This window comes from Danio aesculapii, chromosome 18, assembly GCF_903798145.1.
Source record: "Danio aesculapii chromosome 18, fDanAes4.1, whole genome shotgun sequence".
Taxonomy (NCBI): Eukaryota; Metazoa; Chordata; class Actinopteri; order Cypriniformes; family Danionidae; genus Danio; species Danio aesculapii.
In genome coordinates this window covers 19,545,917-19,566,080 of record NC_079452.1, presented here as the reverse complement: position 1 = coordinate 19,566,080, position 20,164 = coordinate 19,545,917, and the positions used below count along the sequence as shown (strand labels likewise).

At 37.5% G+C, this 20,164-nt stretch overlaps 1 protein-coding gene across 6 annotated transcripts in view; it reads left to right on the top strand.

Annotated features, from left to right (window-relative positions):
• Nucleotides 1-20,164, top strand: part of kirrel3b (kirre like nephrin family adhesion molecule 3b) — a 347,355-nt gene that overhangs the window by 292,795 nt on the left and 34,396 nt on the right. For all 6 annotated transcript variants that reach the window (XM_056478234.1, XM_056478232.1, XM_056478230.1 and 3 more), the window contains exons 7-9: nucleotides 2,569-2,717; nucleotides 4,575-4,702; nucleotides 5,568-5,694. In XM_056478234.1, coding sequence (XP_056334209.1) covers nucleotides 2,569-2,717; nucleotides 4,575-4,702; nucleotides 5,568-5,694 — 404 coding nt within the window. The remainder of the gene's footprint in view (nucleotides 1-2,568; nucleotides 2,718-4,574; nucleotides 4,703-5,567; nucleotides 5,695-20,164) is intronic.

The following is a 20,164-nucleotide window of genomic DNA, read 5'->3' as shown; positions in this document are numbered from 1 at the left end:
TGGAGTTATTTCTTCTGAAAGTATACATAATCACGGGAGTGTCCTTTTCAAGGTTCACACGATGATGATAATAAATTTGATCCATTATTGCATGCAAATTCTTACAAATAGCCTCTGATAGACTGATATTACAGCCTTTAAAATCATCCTATGCACAAGCATGAATGCAACTTTACAGCTCGTGGGGAAGATTTAAGAGGCTCATAAGGGGCGGAGCTCCATAAATATTCCGTATCATAATAGTTGCATCCCCCTATATTGACTTGAGGAAATGAGATTTAAATTAATAGAAAAGATGTGTTGCTTGTCATAACAAACCACAGCAGAGATGGATTATAACAGGATGAGAAATGCATGAGTCCATAATGAAAGATGCGCATAGTTAACGTTCAAATATAAGCCAGTTACTTAAAAGAACCCGGTAATCATCCTCTCAGGTTCTTGTAATAAACAAGCTATTTAAAGTTGAATGGAATTATCCCGTAGTCAATCTTCTGATCTGATTACAAAGCAGCTGCTTCAAAAACACAACAATAATTTACATGCTACCAAGAGAAAGAAAGCTCTGGTAGACGTATAGCCGGCGACTGGTGCTGTAATTGCCCATAAATATAAAGTTTCGCCACATATTCAATATCCTCAGAGCAATTATGTCGAGGACGGAGGCGACGCACGCTCCGCCGTCTGCCCTGATATGAATATTTTTGGAAGCACAGGTGTGTCTGTGCAGATTTAGCAGACTGTGCTTTAAGCTGCTTATGTTAACAACATGAAACGGTGCTTCTCTAGCACACTAGCTAGGCCAATTACAACCGCTCACCCTCCTTATTTTAATTTAGTCAAGAGGGAGACTGTTATCGTTTAAACGACACTCTATCGGGGCTCACAGATGGTACGAGTTAGTTGCAGAGGTAATGAATTGTGCGCTCAATCCCACAGAGCAGGTGAATAGGGAACTTTTGGCAGCGTTCTACCGGCGCCGGCTGCTACTGAGATGTAAAAACTGGCTTTGTAAAGCGATGCTTCTCGACGGCGATGGGGTTAACTGGCATTGAATACTCTCGCTTATTGAAATATTTACCCTAGTGTCAGGCTGTGACACCCATTCTCTGTTGGCTTTGGTTTGTACAAATGTTTCCCGTCACGGCTGCCAACACGGAACCACAAACTAGACCGAGCAAGTGACATAGAGATACATTACATTGTCAGAATGGGAGAAAATAAGTGCGCTCGCTTTTACATAAACAAATGGTTTCGCGTGGGAAGCAATTGCTTTATTTATTTATTGGTTTGAGATCTGATTGCTTTAGGGCCCGTTTAAAGCCTGGGCACAACTCCTAGTCGTAGTTTCGACTAGAATCCAAAACAATTACAAGTGGAAATGGATCCTTTGATCATTTGTAAATGGATCACAAAGAAGCTCAAGCTAATTCCAGGTGGAAACCAATGCTACTGGTACAGTATTTGAGGTGTTATTTCACCATACGGACAGGGGCTGGCATCCATTAGTCACTTTTCTTTAACCAGGCTGCATTTCTAACTTGGTATCCAGGCAAGAAACATGCTGAAGCAAGCAGAGATATCTCACCTCACTGATTTGTCATATAACATCATTGTAATTTCCTCAAACAAAGCAGCCTTGGAGACGCTGGCTCCCACAGAAAGGTGTTTTTCTTTCTTGCTGTCGGTCTCTAAGCACCTACAGTCAGGCAGCTATCATGCCTCATTGATAACTATGATAGAAGGAGATGGATTAGACACCGGGTCTTCCTGATATTGCCATGGTAACCTCTAAATTGGGTCCCACTTTCTTTTGAAGGCATACGTCTGGCAGGGCCTCATAATGATGGCTTTCGCTTCCATTAAAGAAAAAAGGTTAGGCTTAGAAAGAGTTAATGAGTTTCTCAACTCGTGGATCACCCATTATCAAACGATTTAAAATACATATAGCAGTACCACAGAGGGTAACAAAATGTGATCGCTTAAGGTGAAAACTAGATCTCAGACTGATAGTAAAGCTTTGAATTTATAAATTAAATGTCACTACCAAGGTTTCATGCTAAACTATTAAATTCAAAAGTAAACATCTTTTGGTGGGAGTGGAACAGCATCTAGGGTCGTCACGGTGGCGCAGTGGATAGCACAATCTTCTCACAGCAAGAAGGTCGCTGGTTCGAGCCCCAGCTGGGTCAGTTTCTGTGTGGAGTTTGCATGTTCTCTCCGTGTTGGTGTGAGTTTCCATTGGGTGCTCCGGTTTCCCCCATAAGTCCAAAAACATGTGGAATAGGTGAATTGGGTAAGCTAAATTGTCTGTAGTGTATGAGTGAGAATGAGCGTGTATGGATGTTTCCCAGTGATCATCCGCTGAGTAATACACATGCTGAAAAAGTTAAGGTGGTTTATTCTGCTGTGGCGACCCCTGATTCATAAAGGGACTAAGCTGAAAAGAAAATGAAATTAGCAACAGCATCTATCCTGGCTCCTACTGATCAAGAAATACTAACTAAGTACTTCCTAGCAACCTACACTAAACATATGTATCATTGTCTCTCTCTCTACTGTTTACAGGTGGGCAAAAGGAGGAAGTGTGATAAAGGAAGTGTCTGGAGACACTTACGAGGTCATAGTGGACCACTCATTCTTCACAGAGCCAGTTTCCTGTGAAGTCACTAACCCACTAGGCAGCACCAACATCAGTCGAAATGTGGATGTCTACTGTGAGTTGTATTTGTTTGTTCATAATTCAAGGTATCAAGATATTTGTTCATAATTCAAGGTGTGGAAACTAGAGATGCCTATCCCCGTTTCTGAGGGACCATCACTGCATTCAATTCAGAAGGACTGAACACCCTTATCCAGGAGTGCTCAACCCTGTACCTGGAGATCTATCTCAATGCAGAGTTTAGCTCCAACTCTGATCAAATACAACTAAACCAACTACATTAAGTAGGATCTGAAGGAGCACTTAAAGACAAATGTGTTTGATCAAAGTTGCAGCCGAACTCTGCAGGAAGGTAGATCTCCAGGAACAGGGTTGGGCACCCTTGCCCTAATGCATTTGATGGGTTTACCCACTGGTCTGACAGCAAAAGGGAATAGGGCATAGGGATGAGCCCTTCAGAATGGAACACAGTGTGTGACACCAAACAACTTCCCAGTGCAAAAGATCATGGGGGTTAATGTGTTCCCTCTGAAATTCTTTATTTCGAAGGGCTCATAGAAGTGGCCAGTTTGAAAATGACACTTCAATATGGAGGCCATGATTGTTTTCACTCCAAAGTGCCCTCCAGTGGAATGCATGTTTAATTAAAGAGCGTTCAATCCTGCTCCTCATGGACGTCTTGCACATTTAAATCCAACAAGCTCCAACAAACAAAACAGTGTGTTTAACTATAGTAAGGGTGTCATGGTGGAGCAGTGGGTAGCACGATCGCCTCACAGCAAGAAAGTCACTGGTTTGAGCCTCGGCTGGGTCAGTTGGCATTTCTGTGTGGAGTTTGCCTGTTCTCCCTGTGTTTACGTGGGTTTCCTCCTGGTGCTCGGGTTTCCCGTACAAGTCCAAAGACATGCTGTACAGGTGAATTGGGTAAGCTAAATTGTCGGTAGTGTATGGGTGTTTCCCAGTGATGGGTTGTTGGAAGGGCATCGGCTGCCTAAAACATATGCTGGATAACTTGGCGGGTTATTCTGCGGTGGCAACCCCTGATTAATAAAGGGACTAAGCCGAAAAGAAAATAAATGAATGACTGAACAACTATGGTAAAAGTGGCCCTACAGGAAAAGGTTTGGACACCCCTGGTTTAACTATAAAATGCTGTGGCACACCTGTACACTTCTTGAAATCTTGAGGACCCTGATTATCTTACGTATGTAAAATTAGAGTTGATTCGAAATTCTATAAAAAACATGACTCACTGTCAGCAGGAATGATCACCATGTCATCTCCATAAAGTTGAGCCACAGCTATTTGACCCTGCAACCAAAGACCAGCTACTCACTGAAGCCAAGCAGGGCTGAGCTTGATCAGTACCTGGATGAGAGATCACATGGGAAAACTAGGTTCCGTGAGTTGGAAGTGGTGTTGGAGAGACTGGCAGGGGGGCTCTCAAAACGCAGTCTGTGTGAGTCCTAATGCCCCAGTAAAGTGAAGGTGACACTATGCTGTCAGTGAGCGCCGTGTTTCGGATAAGATATTAAACTCTCTGTGGTCATTAAAGTAAAGAGTAGGGGTGTAACCCCAGTGTCCTGACCAAATTACTTTCATCGGCCCTTACCCATCATGGCCTCCCAATCATCATATCCTCCGAATTGGCTCTATCACTGTCTCTTCACTCCCCCTATAGCTGGTGTGTAGTGAGTGCACTGGCACTGTTGCCCTTTGGCTGCCATTGCATCATCCAAGTGGATGCTGCACACTGATGGTGGTGTGCAGAGACCCTCCCTCATGATTGTGAAGCACTTTAGGTTTATGGCCATACACATTACATTGCATTACATAAAGTTGTCATGTCATCAATATTGTATTAAATCAATCTTAAGAAAGCTAAGTGTAAGATCTTGTCTGTTCTCTCTAGTTGGACCTCGGATGGCTGCAGAGCCCCAGTCGTTGCAGGTCGACCTCGGATCAGATGCTGTGTTTAACTGTGCCTGGACAGGAAACCCTTCTTTAACTATTGTATGGATGAAAAGAGGCTCTGGAGTGGTAAGTTGCTGGACATTCTTACTGGACACTGCCCAAAAGGATAATCCAGCATACATTTGGTCCTCCTAGCAAAGAGCTAGAACAAGTGGACCATCATAATCATGTTGTTCTCAAGCAAAACTGTGAGGGCGTAGCTCAGCAGTCCCACATTTCATACTGTGGACCACCAAATGAATTCCCTTACTTGTCTCAGCATCCAAAATGTCCCTTTTGATGGTGACAGAAGTAGGAAGCAGTTATCTTACACCAGTTCTCTTATTTTTTCACATCAGCTACAAAATAGTACAAAATAGGCAACAAATTCCCTTTGTATAAAACAAAAAAGAACAGATCAATCAGACATGAAAAAAAATCACTAGCTTTTGATTTCGACTTTCATCTATTAATTTCAAACTTCGATATGATATTCTTGGTAAAACTCCTTTGATCTATTAATACATTGCCTTCAATTTATCAAAAGATCAGAAGGAGAATCACAAAATTTCATCCTTTCAAGGACAGCATGTTTACATTCAGGGATGTGCCCCGATGGCAAGCATCAGGGTTTTCAATTTTCTTTGCAATCCTATTACTTTCAGACCAATAGTGCCTTCGTTTGGGCTACGTCCATATGCTAGCCAAGACTTGGGGGAAAATTCTGCCCCACTGATACCAAGTGCTCTCATTTCTTTTCCGGCTGACTATCACCTACCATCTCCCATGTTCACACGCCCTCCTCATCTGACCCAAATTGGATTTTAATAATTGAGAGGAAGGCCCTTTCCCAAGCTTAGCTGCCCATTCAAGAGTCCTGATTCATTTTGACTCTGACCATCTCTCTTTGCACTCCTTTTTTAATGTTTTGATCTTTGACCTTTGACTACAGGTGCTAAGCAATGAAAACATCCTGACGCTGAAATCAGTCCGGCAGGAGGATGCTGGGAAATATGTGTGCCGTGCAGTTGTGCCTCGCGTTGGAGCAGCTGAGAAAGAAGTCTCTCTCACCGTGAATGGTACGTCTGACACTCTTCTACAAGATACGTGGCTAATGAGTTTGTCTTGCACATTTAAGGGCTGCCACTTTATGTTTGAAGGTTGCAAACATCCCAAGGTGGAATGTGTGTAAATTAAAAAAAGGTGAATATCCAGGTGACATCCAGACCTATTTTGGCATTCATGTTGACTCCGAGACAGAAGTTTGATGTTTACTCGCGGGTCTGCTGTTTCTCTTGGCTAATGCTGATTATATTCGGTAAGAATTGCAAGAGGAGCTGTTTCTTAGGCTGCGACAGGCTAATGAACACAGGAGAATAGCGGGAGACTGGCTACTCTCAGATAAATGACTTCATTACGGCCGCTTGATATTCAGGCGGCATGCATTAGCCACACGACAGCTTTCATTCGCAAAATCCAGCACATCTTTTAAAAGCTCTTTTCTCTCTGAAACCTATTTGCCATGGGCTACGACTTTGACGTGAGTGGAAAATAAGAGAAGTTCAGGCAAAGTGACAATTGTGTTTGCACTGAATGATTCCTCGGCAAGTTTAGATTCACTAATGGAGTTTGGGGGCTGCGAAATGAAAGAAAATCAATAAGGAACTGTTATGACTGATAGCATTAACATGCAAAGTCAGACGTTCCATTCTAGGCCTAGAGAGAACTCGGGAATTACAGAAATTATAGACAACATCCACTTTCATCGAGTACGTTCTGTTCTTTATTAGGATGGTAAAGGTTAAGTCTGCATTGCATTTACTCTTGACTCCTAAAGAGTTTGGGATTGTCTGGAATCCCAGATAAATACAGTCATGTTTCTTGAACTAGAAATATTTATAGTGATTTATGAAAAGATCTGGGTCAGCACGGTGACACTGTCGCTGGTTCGAGTCCCGGCTGGGCTAGTTGGCATTTCTGTGTGGAGTTTGCATGTTCTTGCCATGAATTCGGTGAATTGAATAAGCTAAACGGTCCGTAGTGTATGAGTGTGGGCGACGCAGTGGCGCAGTAGGTAGTGCTGTCGCCTCACAGCAAGAAGGTCGCTGGTTCGAGCCTCAGCTGGGTCAGTTGGCGTTTCTGTGTGGAGCTTGCATGTTCTCTCTGCGTTCGTGTGGGTTTCCTCCAGGTTTCCCCCACAGTCCAAAGACATGTGGTATAGGTGAATTGGATAGGCTAAATTGTCTGTAGTGTATGAATGTGAATGAGTGTGTATGGATGTTTCCCAGAGATGGATTGCGGCTGGAAAGGCATCCGCTGCGTGAAAACGTGACCCCAGATTAATAAAGGAAGTAAGCCGAAAAGAAAATGAATGAATGAATGAATGTGTGTGTGTATGTGTGTGTGAATGTGTATGGGGGTTTCCCAGTACTAGGTTGAATGGGTATCCGCTGTGCAAAAACATATGCTCTATATATAATAGTTGGCAGCTCATTCCGCAATATGGGCGATCGCTCAGGGTGGCATCTTGCTTGGGGTAGTATGGGGAGACGGTACAAAAAACAACAAAACCCTGCCCCAGTAGAAGTTTTGAGATACGATTTACCTCATGCACGTGTATTAATTTAGAGTGGTAATCCCACAATAAAAATGTTAGGGGTCATTGACATTTGGCGTCTTTTGCAAGCGCAAGTTTGTTATTCTCTACGTGCAATCGAAACAACGCTGGTAGAAACAAACTGACGCATGCGCACAGAAAACCCTTTCCGCGTGCCTCACATATGCTTCGCCTGCTCCCGGTGTAAATCCTGGTTGTTTACATGCACGATGAAAATACGCACCGCTCAGCGCTGTGAAACCAGAGTAACAGCATTTTAGAGTAAAGCCTGTTTCACACCGGAAGCATGAGCAGTGCTTGTTTTTTTCGGCGTCCATGTTAACAGATTAGAGCTTTCATAACGGCGTGAGCGTCGCTGAAGCAGCAGTGGCGCGATAATTTCAACGCTGGGTCTATTTTTGCCACGCTACTCATGCTCAATTAAAGTGACAGTGCATTGATAATGACCAAAACACATTAAATGACAGTAAAAAGTAGCAATTTTACCCAATAAATGCATCAATAATATCCACTGATTTTTATATACTTAAACAATTAAAAACGGCAACAAATATTTAGTTGGGCCCAAACTACAAAATAAAATGTAAATCCATTTTAGTATCAGTTTTGCTTAAGTTGCACACTAGCTTGATCATGTATAAATATCATTATAACCATATTGTATGATAACTTCAGGCCTACATAATCCTGACAATCAAAATGACATGATATCACAGGCGATATTCTTCTGACCGAGAGCACCACATGAATGACACTCCTCAGAGTGTGAGAAGCATACAGCTCTTCAGGATCTATATAATTTGTAAAATAAAGACTTGCAGGTTGAGGAAACAGCATGGGAGGAAGTTGCCGCGGGCCTCGGTGTAGATGAAAAGTAAAGAGTAAAGTGTATTTATAGACAGAAAGGTAACTAGATAGAAATGACAGAGATGGATTGATCAGCGCAGCCCAGCTTGCGCTTGCTTGTGAAACAGGTGTAACGCAGCAAGTTTGGGAAGTCGACAAAACTAAAGTTTATATAATATGATGATGATTTTATTTTAGGGAGGTAAGACTTAATAACATTATTCTCTGCCATGTGCTGGGTCAAAGACAACAGATAATTCCATAAAACATTTTTTTCCATATTCTATAGAATTGTCATAACTAATATTCATGCAAAAGATTTCTTAAGTGATCTTAGCATATATCACTCCAGTTGTGTCTTTTTTACATTGTTTTCCAGTTAATATTACTACTACTACTACTAATAATAATAATAATAATAATAATAATAATAATAACAATAATAATAATAATAATAATAATAATAATAATAATATTTTTTTATAATAAATATAAATAAATTGGTATATTTATTGAAAATAAATAAATAAATATATTTATTTTTGGTAGGGGAGAGGTGAGTTTAATGTCAAGCAACACCCTGGGTTTGGGATTCTTTAATGAACTATATGATGATATAATTGATGACTTTACATCTGAACCCATCTTGCCGCCTTTGCTGCAATGAAATATTAGTACAATTTCAGTTTGTATGCTAGCTGAATTGTCTGTTTGAGCCAATTACATGTGTTCCAACCACATAGGGTCTCATTTTATTTTTGAGGGGGGGATGTGGGGGTGAATATGAGGGGGGGGGGGGGGTGTTTGCCCAGGGTGCCATTCACCACCACTGGTGGTGACCTCGGGTTTTGCGGCTCCCGAGGTCCAGTAGGTAAAACTGCTTAGGTGGGGACCTAAGCTGAAGGAAAATGAATGAATGAATGAATGAATGAATGAATGAATGAAAAGATTCACTTGAGGATCCAAATGGGGTTTCAAACTCTTGAGAAAAGGCCTGTCGGCACCAGTGGTGTAATGGTTAGTGCGTCGACACGTGTTCACGGCGACCTGAGTTCGATTCCACCTTGCAGTCCTATCCCGATCCTTCCCCTCTCTCTGCTCCCCATGCTTTCCTGTCAATACTCTCTACTGTCCTATCCAATAAAGTGAAAACCCTGAAAAAAATATAATAATAATAAAAAAAGGAAATGCCTTAATTGATTTGAAGATACTGTGTATAACTGCTCATCCTCCTTATAACTATTGTAAATCATTACTTATGTACAGTATCAACACTTCTTGACCTGGATCTGTCTTTCAGGTATCAAAGAGCAAGAGTCTTTTGATTCTCTTCAATAAGCGAGCCCTTGTGCTCTAAAAGCCACAGGAGGACTGCAAGCTGTGTTCTAACTCATTTCTGGAAGTGAACACAAGAGTGTTGCGTGTTCGATTCGAGTAGCGCTCTCTTTGATGTGGCAGCATGTGGCACAGGCTCTCTTGAAGCATGGAGCTGATTGTTTCAAGTTCTGGTGCATTTGGGAGATGAAGCCGATCATTTCACATCTTTCTTATCACACCATGTCCTAACTACACACGACATGACAAGATTCCAGCGACAAGCAACTTGGCTGTCCACACCAAATGCACATTTACATTTAAAACATTTGAATATGACGACACGGTGGCACAGTGGGTAGCAATGTCGCCTCACAGCAAGAAGGTGGCTGGTTCGAGCCTCGGCGGTTAGTTGGCTCATGTTCTCCCCGTGTTTGTGTGGGTTTCCCCCGGGTGCTCCGGTTTCCCCCAAAAATTCGAAGACATGCGCTAGGTGAATTGGGTAAGCTAAATTGTCTGTAGTGTATGAGTGTGAATGAGAGTGTATGGGTGTTTGAAAGTGATGGTTTGCATCTAGAAAGGCATCCACTGCGTAAAACAAATGCTGGATAAGTTGGCGGTTCATTCTGCTGTGGTAACCACTGATTAATAAAGGGACTAAGCCGAAAAAAAAATTAATGAATGAATGAACATTTAAATATGAGCCACTCGATTCAATATCAGCCACTGCACTCTCAAACAATCTGCTGCTGCTTTCAGTAGTATGGAAGAGAAGATTTCTTCAACACATTTCTAAACATAATAGTTTTAATAACGGTTGGATTTAGGGGTGGGGTCGGGTGCCACGCCTCCTTTTTAAAATCGTACATTTTCATACGACTGAACTCGAATTTGTATGAATTAGCCACTAAACTGACAAAACGTTTTCTCGTGAGATCAGGCTGGGATCAGAAACAATTGGGATTCTGAAGCATTGGCCTGATGAATTCATGATGGCCGCAGCTTTGTGTTTCTAAAGTGTGTGGAAAGATTTCAAAGGTTTATGAAACCTCTTATTGCTTCACTTATCTCGCATCGTTACTAATAAATGACTAATAATACTGCTAATTATAGACTAATAATAAATTCTGCTTGTTTATATCACTTTAACACACTCAGTTTGAAGTGCTATAAAATAAGACTTGCCTTGACAAGAAAAGAAGATAAACAAAGCTCAAAAAATAAATGATAATCCACTTCAACTCACTTAATCCCCAGTGAGTCACGTAATAAAAGTAATTTATGCTAACAATTAAACGTACACGTTTGGAATTTGTCAATATCTGTTTCCTCCTATGTGTGCGTCACCAGAACCCGGAGCTCCTACTGAGATTCAAAATATAGTCCCAGCGTTCTCCCAGGCCCAGTGTAATTTAATTATAATCAAATAGCTAGCAGGGGACACCGTTTGCCGAAAACACGCTAATGGATACACATTGCTTTCTGCTTTTTGTTGCCTCGTTCCTCAGATAGGGATCTCATTTCTCCATGTGTGTTTTGAGCCCTAATGGGATTTTATATCTCAATATGTCCTTATGCTGGTTTATTTATTGTCTTGCCTAATACGATTTGGCTTGTGGCTTTTGGTTTGTTTATATTGTTGTCTGTGTGGATTACGATCCCAAAGTCTGCGTTTATTCGATTTCAGATACAATAACGATAGAAAAATTGTGAAATAGTATTACAGTTTTAAAGATCTTCTTTTTATATCATGTATTTTAGACGTGTAATTGCACTCCTGTTATGACAAAGCTGTTTCCTCAGCGTCATTATTCCAGTCTTCAGTGTCACATGAGCTTTTAGAAATGGTTCTAAAGTGAGCATTTGCTGCTCAAAAAAGGTATAGTAAGTGTTTACTTTTTATTTATTTGTTTGTCTGTTCATTTATTTGTTTACTTAATTAGTTTTGGAATCACAGGAATACATTTAACTTTAAAAATACATTCAAACATAAAACTACAATATTTTGGTAATTAAATCTATCTTGGGTGGCACGGTGGCTCAGTGGTTAGCACCATCACCTCTCAGCAAGATGGTGGCTGATTCAAGTCCCAGCTGGGCCAGATGACATTTCTGTGTGGAGTTTGCATGTTCTCCCCAGGTTGCCGTGGGTTTCCCCACATCTCCAAAGACATGTGCTTTAGGTGAATTGGGTAAACCAAGTTGGCTGTAGTGTATGAGTGATTGTGAGATTGTATGGGTGTTTCCCAGTGCTGGGTTGTGGCTGGAAGGGCATCTGCTGTGTAAAACATTTGACGGGATAGTTGGCGGTACATTCCACTGATAAAGGTTGGCGACCTCTGATACTAAGCTGAAGGAAAATGAGTGAAAGATGATCTATCTATCTATCTATCTATCTATCTATCTATCTATCTATCTATCTATCTATCTATCTATCTATCTATCTATCTATCTATCTATCTATCTATCTATCTATCTATCTATCTATCTATCTTTCTATCTATCTATCTATCCTCCAGTCTATCTATCTATCTATCTATCTATCTATCTATCTATCTATCTATCTATCTATCTATCTTCCAGTCTATCTATCTATCTATCTATCTATCTATCTATCTATCTATCTATCTATCTATCTATCTATCTATCTATCTATCTATCTATCTATCTATCTATCTTCGAATAAATGCATCTACAAAGAACATAAGAGACTTATTTTAAGATGTTAAATATTCCAAACTCTTAAACCATAGCACTGCATTTGTTTTGTTTATTGAAACTGCATAACTGTCCATAGTTTTAAAAATATGATGACAATCAAGTTGCTTTGAGTAAAAATAACATCAGGTTTTGTTTTGTTTTTTCTTTTTCTTTTTGACAATTCATCCGTTTTCTTGGTGTTAAAATTGAACATCATGCAGAGGAAAATATTTGTAAACTTGATACATGATACACAGAAGTAAAAGTTTCCAGTAGTTTTCCATGTGTAATGTTTATAAAATTGCTGAGGGTGAGCAGTTAAAAAAAAAACTCATAACACAGATAACGAGATAAGTTTTCCTCCAGTTTTGCTCAACTGACTTACTCCTAAACAAAAAAAAAGATTGTTGCTGCTTGTTCAGACTACTTAATTAAAATGAGCTGGAACAACACAATGCCTGAATATTTTGGGGGATAACTTAATTGTTTTATGTTCAATCCACTTAAACGTTTACAGTTTTTTGCTATATCAAAATGTCATGTACGTTTGACTTTTATTTATTACCCTTTGTGAATTTTAAGCAATTTCTAAGGAGGGTTAAAACAATAAACTGACAATTTTACAATACAAAAATAAAACTAAAATAATCTTTGTTAGTTTAAAAACATTTATAAAAATGGAATAGAAGCATATTATTCTGACAAGGAAATATTTAACATCAAAATGATAAATAACTAAAACTAAAATGAAAACTGCTATTACATATAGTCATATTGAGGAAAAACTAAAAAAAACTACATAAAAATAACTAAACCTTTAATAATATTGTAATAATTATAAGGAAAAATATAGATTTTTACTTTTTTCATTATTAGAAGTGCTGGGCAAACATTAATCACAAAAATTCAATCCAAAATTAAAATGTGTTTGACAATATTACTGCTCAAAAAAACAGAGGGAACACTTGGAGTTACGGTGTGTTGTTTAAGTGTTCCTTTTATTATTTTGAGCAGTATATACAGTTCAAGTCAGAATTTTTAGCCCCCCTGTTTATTTTTTTCCCCAATTTCAGTTTAACGATGAGAAGATTTCTTCAACACATTTCTAATCATAACAGTTTTAATAACTCATTTCTAATAACTGATTTCTTTTATCTTTGCCATGATGACAGTAAATAATATTTGACAAGATATTTTTTTAAGACACTTCAATACAGCTTAAAGTGACATTTAAAGGCTTAACTAGGTTAATTATAGGGTAATTAGGTTAACTAGGCAGGTAAGGGTAATTAGGCAAGTTACTGTATAATGATGGTTTGTTCTGTAGACAATCCAAAAAAATAGCTTAAAGGGGCTAATAATTTTGACCTTAAAATGTGTTTAAAAAAACTAAAAACTACTTTTATTCTAGTGGAAATAAAACAAATAAGACTTTCTTTAGAAGAAAAAATATTATCAGACATACTGTGAAAATTTCCTTGCTCTGTTAAACATCATTTGGGAAATATTTAAAAAAAGAAATCACAACAGGGTTGATAATATTGACTTTAACTATTAGTTGATGCTTAGAAAAAAAATAGTTGGGAACATATTTATTTTTCCTAACATGGAAGTCAGTCATGTCCATCTTTGTAACCTAGGGGGCAACTGATGTCAAAATGACCTCCTTGCTCTGTTAAACATCATTTGGGAAATATTTAAAAAGAAAAAAAAAATTCAAAGGGGGGCTAATAATTCTGACTTAATCTGTATGTGTGTGCTATATATTTATTATGTATAAGTGAAACACCTAAAAACTAAATTACACAAAACTATATTGTTACATAGATATTTCAATTTATAAAATTTCAACTGTTAAAATATTATTCATTTAAATTGTTACACATATAATAGATATCTAAGTATAAAAAAAATCTAATATATGCATGTGTGTATTTATATATACATAATAAATTTACATATTATAAGTCAAAACAGACTTTTATTTTGAAGGCGATTCATTTCGATTAATTTTTTTGAATTTTTTTGAAACCCAGCACTAGTTAATAGCAAAATTAAGTGTGTGTGTGTGTGTGTGTGTGTGTGTGTGTGTGTAACAACCAGTTAAAAGGAATGACATTTGGTTCCTTGTCTCTCCAAATGACTTTCAGTGTGAAAACTCCTAGATGGATGGATGGCTGCAAATTTGTGCTTTTGCCATTGACATGACGATCACAATGGAGCTGAAGTGAAGCTCCTTGGGGAATATTCTATGCTATAACTAAAATAGGGTTGAAAGGGAGACTGGGGAAGTCGTTTCTAGGCACTGCTGAGAGTTCAGAAAAGGCATTTTAAAATAGGGCGTAGTTTGCCTAGGGTGACTGAGCAGGTAAAAGGAGTCCAGGACTGGCAATTAAATGCTAGATCTGTGGACAAGAAACCATGCGCTAGTCACAAAACTAGGTTCAGACCTCTTGAAGTGCTGTAATGGAAATATATGAGGCGAAACAATCCATGCTCAACCTCTCACACACACTGCAAATCTGCAAATCACCTCTTACTGGTTCACACAGACCTGAAGTACTGTGATTGCTGGCATGATGTTTTCAATCATACTGTTTAGCTGTGTTCACTTTTGATGGTTTTCCATTATTTGGTTTAATGGAACATATTTGTGCATGAAAGCATTCATGTTTGTGTGTCAGGAAGACTGCATTATGTTTCGGGGGGAAATGTACATTAACACTGAGTAGAAATGGGACATGTGTGTCTCTGTGGAAGGTTGCTACTTTCACTCATGTGTTTGCATGAGTGCACATTTGCCGAATGTAATTTAACAAAGAGAAAATATGCTTGGATTTGAACAGAGAGAAGAAAGAAATATGGATATGCTTATATAAAAGTGTTTAGAGAAGAAAAATAAAGCTAATCTAAGCTGAAATAGTGTTCATTTTAGTTTGCTTTTTTTTGTTTTGTTTTATATTAGAGATGCACGATATCATTTGTAATATACAGGTAAAAATTCTGCTCATGAAAATAAAACTAAACATAGACTTAGCCTATTTGTGATGATCAAACCTACAATCAGTCTGTGCAATGATTTATTACAGTAGTGTTGTGTGCATTACAGTTTTACATGTATGACTCAGTTGATATACCTTTACTTTAAATTTACTTCATAACAACTGCTGAGTGTTATAAAAACATTTACTTTCATAGCCCAGAATGAGGAAGAAATCAAACTATTTTATAGTTTCCAATACAGTGCTAACATCTAGGTCAATTAGCTTTGCATTATAAATATACGTTATGCTTAGGGTTAGGTTAGGGTTACAATCCTCAGGACGGCTTGAAGAACCGAAATAATTAATAAATAATAAAGAACCGATATTGCCACAAGCTTTTGTTTATTGTGTTGATGTTTGATCCATGTATCTCATCTGTTTCTATAACCTTGATAAGTTCAGCCAATTTTATTTTGTTATATATATATATATATATATATATATATATATATATATATATATATATATATATATATATAATGTGTTTGTTTATTTATATATTTAATTAAAATTATTAAAATGTAAAAATATGAAAAGTAATGCTGTTCTCTGAAGATACAGGACTTTATTTTATTTATTTACTTATGTTTTTATTTAATTGTTTTATTAATAAAAAAAAATAATTAATGCTTATCTCTTAAGATACAGAACAGGATCTCTCAGTGTATACATATAATTTTAACCTCTGCTGGACAGTGGACTTCCCAGAGCAAGGTTGAACCTCTATTTTATTAAATTCGATTTAATTTAATTTTACTTTATACTATTTATTTATTTATTTATTTATTTACATATTTATTCAAATTTTATTTTACTTTATTTTCATTTAATTACTTGTTTTATTTATTTATTTTTATATTTAATTGTATATTTATTTAAAAATTTTAAATAACATTAATAAAATGGAAAAATATGAAAAGTAATGCTTTTCTTTAAAGATACCGGACTTTGTTATTTTATTTATTTATTTATTTATTTATTTATTTATTTATTTATTTATTTATTTATTTATTCAAATGTATTATTTTATTTTACTTTATTTTCATTTAATTACTTGTTTTATTCATTTATTTTTATATTTAATTATATATTTATTTAAAAAAATTTAAATAACATTAATAAAATGGAAAAATATGAAAAATAATGCTTTTCTTTAAAGATACCGGACTTATTTTATTTATTTATTTATTTATTTATTTATTTATTTATTTATTAACAAAAATGTAATAAATAAAATATTAAAATGTGAAAATTAATGCTTCTCTAAAGATACAGAACAGGATCTCTCAGTGTATACATATAATTTTGACCTCTGCTGGACAATGGATTTCCCAGAGCAAGGTTGAATTTAATTTAATTTAATTTAATTTAATTTAATTTAATTTAATTTAATTTAATTTAATTTAATTTAATTTAATATTTATAAAATATACAAATGTGAAAATTAATACTAAAAAAGTCACAGGACTTTATTTCTCAATGTATACATGAAAATTATCATCATTAATATCATTATCGCAATAGATACCTTAATATATCGGGATATTTATTTTAAACTCCATATCACCCATCCCTATTGTATATATCCAAAAATCTTACTTATTCACCAGACATTTACTCCACAAGGAAATTAGTATTCTTCCATGCCAACTCGCAGATATAGAGAAGAGCGAACTCTCCACAGATTAATGAATTGGCAAATGAAAGCTAGTGAAATAAACACCGACAGTGATGGTGCGGAGAGAAATTTGTGGTGCTTAGCGCAATGTTAATAATGTAAGTATGCTAAAACCGTATATTCAGAGTAAAGTTTAGTCGCACAGTGGAATGGTGTGTATGTTTTTCATGAGCTCAATCTCTTTCATAAATCGTAAATGAGTAAATGGTCAATTAAGGGATATGCATCAGATTAGAATATGCTGCTTACTGCTTCTGAATATAAAGCAAGCAGCATATTGGTAGAGGCCTCCACTCATTTGAAGAGTTCAGTCATTGTCCTGGAGTTTAGACAATTTACATCTGTTTCAAGTCATTATGTTTTTAGATCACCTCTCAAAATGGGAAGAAAAAACAAAGATACGTCAATAAATAGCAGGTTTTGAGCACTTGCAATCCATATATATCATCTACACTCACTGGTCACTTTATTAGGTACACCTTACTACCGAGCAACAATACTCAGGTACGCTGTGGCATTGACAGGATGCTCAATTGGTACTAATGGACCAAAAGAGTGCCAAGAAATTATCTCTCACATTATTACACCACCTCCACCAGCCTGAACCGTTAATACAAGGCAGGATGGATCCATGCTTTCATGTTGTTAACGCCAAATTCTGACCCTACCATCCGAACCTCATAGCAGAAATTGAGACTCTTTTGACCAGGCTACGTTTTTCCAATCTTCTATTGTCCAGTTTTGGTGAGCCTGTGTGAATTCTAGCCTCAGTTTCCTGTTCTTAGCTGACAGGAGTGGCACCCGGTGAGTTCTTCTGCTGCTGTAGCCCATCCGTCTCAAAGTTGGAGGTGTTGTGCGTTCAGAGATGCTCTTCTGCATGCCTCGGTTGTATCGAGTGGTTATTGGAGTTACTGTTGCCTTTCTATCAGAATAATTTACAGTTATGGTTCGGTTTAGGGGTAGGCAATAGCTATGAATTATGTTCCAGCATCAACATACACTGTAAAAATTAAAGGTTCCTGGAGGCACTTTTTGGGGTTCGTCACATTGCCACGCCGGCAGAACCCTCTAAAGAACCTCTAGGCACCATTTTAAAAGGGGCAGTTCATCAATCTCATTTTCTGGTCTCCACAATTGTCCTATTTAATTATGACAAAAAAATCTCTTGGTTCCTTTAAGTGCTAGCTTTTAGAAGAGAGATCCACCCGGATCCACCATTATAAAATTTTATAGATTTTAGAGTAACTCTTTTTTGAAATTTGAGTTCCTCCAAAAACTTTCAAAGTGCTTCAAGGTCTTGGTGTAAGGAAACAGTGACTCCAGAACCTCAGTATTGACAAAAAGTGCTTGTAGGATCCCAGTTACAGCAAAAGGGTCCTGCAAGTACTGAAAAGACTGTCAGTGGTTTCTCAAGGAACCCCTTTTTGAGAGAAAGAGCTTTAAGGCACTTAAAATACATTTTGAAGTTCCTTGAGTACTCAACAGGTTACTTGAAGCACCTTTACTTTTTACAGTGTAGATGACATAACTTTATGCAGGATCGCATCTGCAAAATCATGACGTGCCATATGCTATACAGGTAGACAGAAGACTCTACATTGCACATTAAGAGTTTTCTTTGTTGCGTTTTTCTAAATTTTGATGCAGTTTGATTATAGTTTGGTTTATTCATTAACTAATTCCGAGAGGATCACATGGTTATGGTTGAACACAGCTGGTACCGCATTAGCTCCGTACATTCGCGCCAATCAGATGAAAACTGACACACTACAAATTACCAGAGCTTTCTACTGCAGTCATCTTCGTCTTGAAGAATCTCCCCTTTCACTCCTACTCCTCCCCTTCTCTGATAGGGTGGCACGGCAGCCCAGTGGGTAGCACTGTTACCTCACAGCAAGAACGCCGCAGGTTCGGCCCTCTCCGAGCCGGTCGGCGTTTCTGTGCGGTCGTGTGCTGGTCGGCGTTTCTATGCTCTCCCTGTGTTCGTGTGGGTTTTCCCCGGGTTCTCCGGTTTTCTCCCACCATCCAAAGACATACACCATATGTAAATTGACTACTTCAAAATAGCATCCTAAGGCAACTCTTAGTCAGATATATCCAGGGCCAGACGGAATCTGCGGACGTTTTTTGCTATTTCTGCGGAGAATTTTGGTAAAAATCTGCAGATTTAATGTTTAAATTGTAAATCCAATTAGATTCACTTTATTTGGTAAACAAAGCAAGTCTCTCATATAATATCTCCACTAAAAGACAGAAAATATTACAGTACAAACTGCATTGTACATAAATCAGATGAACATTTTCATATTAGTCAATAATATTACTGATAATAATATTATAAACTGAATAAACTTAGATTTACACACATTTACTCAATTAAATAAACAAAATTAATGATGGGCTAAAAATCTGCGAAATTCTGCGTGCACATATTCCGTGTGGGCCTAGATGTATCTCAGCAGTTTACAAGTGGGGGAGTTCTCGAGACCTACCTGAGCTCAAACTCCCCTCTAACCCTTCAAATGGATGGGAGCCCCGAGCTCAAGGATATTCTGAGCTCAGGGCTCTCTCCCAGGACAGCATGCCACATACTCTCTAATATCAACCATCAGCTAAGTGTGAACTCTTGAAATTTCCTTTATAATGATTAATCTGTGCTTAGCATACAGTGTGGTGTATTGCTGAAGTCTAAATACACTAGCAAGGAATATATTGTAATCTCAAACTGAATTTTAAAAATCTGCAAAGATCAAATACCTATATAAAACTAATACAGTCACACATTACATCATTCATCTTTTTAAAAAATCCAAATACATAGATTTAAATATCAATTTATTGCCTATTGACAACAATTCAGTCTTTTTTATATCACATTTCAATATTTAATGTTACATCACCTTAAATTGAATCAAATATAATATTTAAAAAATATATATTTAGATTTGTCTAAAAATGTCTATTGGTGCGTTCACACAAGACGCAGATGAAGTGTCAAGCCCGAGTGATTTACATGTTACGTCAATGCAGAGACGCAAATAGATATCCTGTGATGCGAATGACACGATTCGTGCAAATGAAGAGGCATGATTAGGCATTTAGCGTGTTTGATGCGATCCGCTCGAGTTGGAAAATCTAAACTTAAGCAGACATTCACGCCATGTTAGCCAATCAGGAGCTTGCTCTTGTATGGGCGTGATTATGACATAGTGCCCGCATCTGAACTTATTCGGAAGCACCGCTGAAAGCTTTCATCATCCAGGTATAGTTTCTGGAAGAGTTTATTAACTTAAGATTAAGATTAACTTAAAATTAAGCTGGGTGCATTTCTGAAAGGATTTAGTGCACTC